The sequence below is a fragment of the Antrostomus carolinensis genome, unplaced genomic scaffold (assembly GCF_000700745.2).
Source record: "Antrostomus carolinensis isolate BGI_N321 unplaced genomic scaffold, ASM70074v2 scaffold683, whole genome shotgun sequence".
Taxonomy (NCBI): Eukaryota; Metazoa; Chordata; class Aves; order Caprimulgiformes; family Caprimulgidae; genus Antrostomus; species Antrostomus carolinensis.
In genome coordinates this window covers 4,074-8,358 of record NW_010306232.1, presented here as the reverse complement: position 1 = coordinate 8,358, position 4,285 = coordinate 4,074, and the positions used below count along the sequence as shown (strand labels likewise).

The 4,285-nt window shown below is 45.6% G+C and overlaps 1 protein-coding gene across 1 annotated transcript in view; it reads right to left on the bottom strand.

Annotated features, from left to right (window-relative positions):
- Nucleotides 1–3,933, bottom strand: part of LOC114818442 (uncharacterized) — a gene marked incomplete at its 5' end in the record, with an annotated part of 5,204 nt that extends 1,271 nt beyond the window's left edge. Inside the window, 4 exon segments of the mRNA XM_029084290.1 lie at nucleotides 761–888; nucleotides 2,273–2,429; nucleotides 3,141–3,243; nucleotides 3,876–3,933. Of these exon segments, the coding sequence (XP_028940123.1) occupies nucleotides 761–888; nucleotides 2,273–2,429; nucleotides 3,141–3,243; nucleotides 3,876–3,933 (446 nt within the window).
- Nucleotides 3,934–4,285: the final 352 nt, after the last annotated feature.

Genomic DNA, 4,285 nt, shown 5'->3' with positions numbered 1-4,285 from the left:
AGGGATGGACCATCTAATCTCAACTGCAGCCAAGAGTCAGTGAGTGACCTTGGACAAGGTTATTTTACCACACTCAGGCCTTCAAGCTTCTCCTGCATTTGTTGCAGATTATAAACATCCTAGTAGTGCCTGGCAGGCTTAAAGTTAATTAAAAATTGCACAGTACCATCACAAAGATTGTCAGGACCAAAGACAAAGTATCATTAGATTCATTAATGAAATAATCCTCCATCATACAGTGAAGGGGAAAGCTATGCTCCAGAAGCAGTGGGCATAACAACCAGCCTCAGGCCAGAGACCTGGGAGAATGGAGGGTTTCAAGGAATACCATCCAAAATTCCCATTTTATACTAGCTAATTATCAGTAATGGTCTTCAGTCAGGAAAAGCACAGGAACATGGATGAAAGATCTTATACAACACAGCTGCTCATCACTAGAGAACCAGGTTTTCTGAGGTCTAGAACTATGGACAGAAATATAACTCTAAAAAGTGATTTAAATGCAAAATAGCAAGGGGTGATGGGGCACACTGGAATAAGAGTAGCACTGCAGTGCTGTGACAGGTGAGGAAAAGTCATCTTCCTTTTCTGGGTAGGAGAAGGACTCCAAACATGAAGCACCAGGCTGCATTTACTGGGGAAAGGGACTAGCTAATCTAATGAAAAGGTTTTCTTTTCCCTTGCATGGCACTGAAGCAGTAAGGTGTAAGGAAAGAGAACACTGAGGCTCATCTGTCAGCTCTCCAGCATGGTATCATACCCAACTTGACATCTTCAGCTGCAGCAGTTTGCATGTCACTTCATAGGTGACATATGGGTTGAGAATACGTAGCTGAGAGACATTCCCTTTCCACTTCTGGGGTGTTGCTGCCAAAACCTCACCTTCATCTGCAGAAGAAATGCAGAGACACACGTAAGGCATGCCCACGCACACCAGGCAGTGCCATGATGGGGATTCCTGAGTCTGCTGCTCTGGCTGGGTGCTCAGAAAGACTCAGAAGAGTTTAGACGAACAAAGGATCTTCTGGTCTTTTCCATTCATTCCCATACACCTGTCTCCAACATGGCTGAGACTGAGGTCTTTCTAATTAGTGAAAAAATAAGGTCTCAGGTGCATTATGCAGCTCATTAAATATTTGAAAGATACATGATTACTAGAGCTATTGAATATGTCACTACAAATAAGTTGGCACCATAAGCCAGCAAAAGAATAGACTGCAAGAGATTAAGTCCTTCTCTGTCTCCACCAGGTTTGATCAGCATCCTCTGAAGGCCTTTTTGATGTTCCCAGGTAACTCCCAGGGTGGCATCAGAGGAGAAAAGCCCTGCCTAGTGTGACTCTAGCTGTATCCTAGACACATGGGTCTTAACTTAGTGACCATGAAGCAATGCAGTGCCATCAGCATACTAGTAAAGTTGTGAGGGATCTCTAGTTAGCCAGAGGACACAAGACAGTAAAGAAATGGAGAAAAATTCAAGTATGGATACCTGTCAGATCAATAACTAGTAGGGTGAACCTCTGCTTAAGGCATGCAGTGTATTGTAGAGAGGAAGAATGAGAGGCCACAGAATAATTCCTCAAATGAATTAGAGGAAAGAAGAAGGGCCCAAATGAAAGTGTTTGCCAACAGCTGCCACAGTCTACTTCACTTCTGCTTTCCCTGAATGTGAGCAGGAAGAACTGAGGGAAGCAATCAACTTTCCAAGCCCTGACTGTCACACTTGGGATGGGGTTAGAGCAATATTAAATATGGGATAGGACAATACTGAGAACAGAGATCAGGGTATGGCAGAAATTAAAGGGAAGGAGCTGGGATCTAGCAGCTTAAGTTCATCAGTACTAGAGCTGCTTGAAAGGACACATTTAAAAGGGAGAGAAAGAGAAACCTACTGAGAGAGGAGATGAACAGTGAGAGGAGTCAGAGGCAGAGTGGGCTGTGAAGTAGACCACTAAGAGAGTGAACTTCAAGACTGAAAAAGGCAAAAGGCACTGATCCACTCAGTATCTTCTCTCTCTTGGCATCTGATAACTTCCACAATGGCACCTGCTCCTTCCACAAGAACACTGCTGTCAGCCTTCCCCTTCCCATCACTCCTGGCACAGCTAGAGCCTGGAGTTAAAGCACTGCTGCCTTCCTCCATCATCACCAGCACGGCTTTTCTCAAAGGCATGTCAACCACACAGTCCAGATTTCCCCTGGTGCCCAGCTGTATTTCCATCTCCTCTGCAGCACTCAAGGTTGCCCCAGAACAGGGAGGGTCTCCAGTGTACAGTGTCCATCCAAGACACAACAATGCCAGGAGAAGAGCATTGCAATACCTCAGCTCTGCAGCCTGAAAGACAGTTCATGGAACCACAGAATTTTTTCAAGTTCTCTTCTAAAAGGTCTGTCCATGAGCAAGTATAAGGTTTTGCTGGTCAGAAAAGGCTTTCAGTGAGATTCAAATTTAACAAGAGAGATTCAGAGAAGCAGGAGTTTAGGGTTGAGTGGAACAGTCACAGCAGCATCAGACACAAGGACTAGTGCAGCTGAAGCAGACTGCATAATGAAGAACTCTGAAAAGCTACTGAGCTTTCTTGAAGTACTTTCCAGAAATGACCCATATCTTTTAAATACAGTCCTTACTGCTGTTTATAACCCACCTTCTGAGCAGCAGTGACAGCAAAATCTCATTTCCCTCCAGTTCTGGCCCCCCAGTTCCTCTCCCTTTTTGGTCATTCCTCTTTCTGTACCTGTTTGGGGAACACTTATTCATCCTTTCATTGTTTATCCACAAGAGGAGAGAGGGGCAGAATTCCAGTTATGTTTCAAATTTAATTTATTCATTCATTTCATAACAAAGCTCATGACACCCAAGACAAAGCCTCACTGAGCACTGATCACTTCAACAGTGCATCTTTTCCTTTCTGGTTGTCCTTCAGAGGACATTTTATGCACACATCTGTATTGCATCATTCTGGTGGTCTGTTGACTCACTTGTAACGGTGTCAAGATGCCATTGTGCAACAGTTAGCTGAACTTAACTCTATTTCCTTTCCTGTGTATCTGCACATAAACCCCAGTTTGCCAGTGTCTACCCATCAGCAACCACTGAGACACTGATTCATCTCTCAAGAAAATTCCCCAAACAAATGAGACATGGCTAACAAACCTTCCAAGACAAGGCTTTCTCCATACAAAGTGTCTCTGGTAAGCACCAAGATGCTTCTTGTAAAAGAAACAAGTTTCATTTCCTACTAACCTTTCCTAAAGGCTCTCAGATTGTGGCCTGAGAATCAGTGATAGTTCAGGAGGGCTAGCATGTTGAACGCCTGACCTTGTCATCCTGTCTCCCAGCTCCTGGCCACTTCTGTCCCATGAACAGCAGCCCCCACACCCAAAAAGCACATAAAGGGCTCCATTACACAAATGAATTTAGGTGGAAACAGATCTCTGGAGAGCTAACGCCAAAGTGAGGTCAAGCTGTTCAGGACTTGAACAGCATGAGTTTTAGATAATCATTGGTCTCAGGTCATTCCTTTCTCCAGACAGAGGCAGACAGTGAATAGCACTGTGGGATGTCCACAAGGCACCCTGTCAGTGACCATCAGCACCAGGGAATCTCTGCTGCAGTCCAGCTAAGGCATCTTCAGGCTCACCAAGGCTGCTTCAGCTGCTGCTTTTCCACCTGTCCTGCTCTCAAATCACTGCCAGGCAGAACAACGGTCCTCTAAGTCCCAAGGATTCACATTATTGAGCGAGTTGTTTCTCACCCAGGTTTTATCCTGGCAGGCTGGTTGCCTCTTCTTTCCACAATAATGAATTATCCCCCACCACTGCCCCAGACCACAGTGGCACTGAGGTCAGAAAAGGCAAGAAGAAAAGGTAACTTACTCAACACGACTTTCACATGAATTCATCACAGGGCAGTACAGGTTCTGCACGCACAGCCCTGCAGAAGGCAATGGAGAGGCTGACAGGCACAACAACCACATGGTCACAGCACTACAGCTGAGATCACCCCACTGCACAGCTCACAGGACCTCTCTCCCCTGACAGCATCTTCCAAGCCTCTGCAGCCATCAGACCTGCAGCCGAACAGAACCTGTTTCAGAGTCTGGAGCCTCCAAGTGGCTGTATCTGAGTTAGACCCTTGCCAGACAAAATTAAACGGGGCCTTCTACTGATGAACCCCATAAACGCTGCGTCCTCTTCCCCAGCAGCTAAGGACACTCACTCCAGAAATCACTCATATCAATCTGTAAAATGACACGGTGACAGTGCAGAGAGGGGAGAGGATTGAC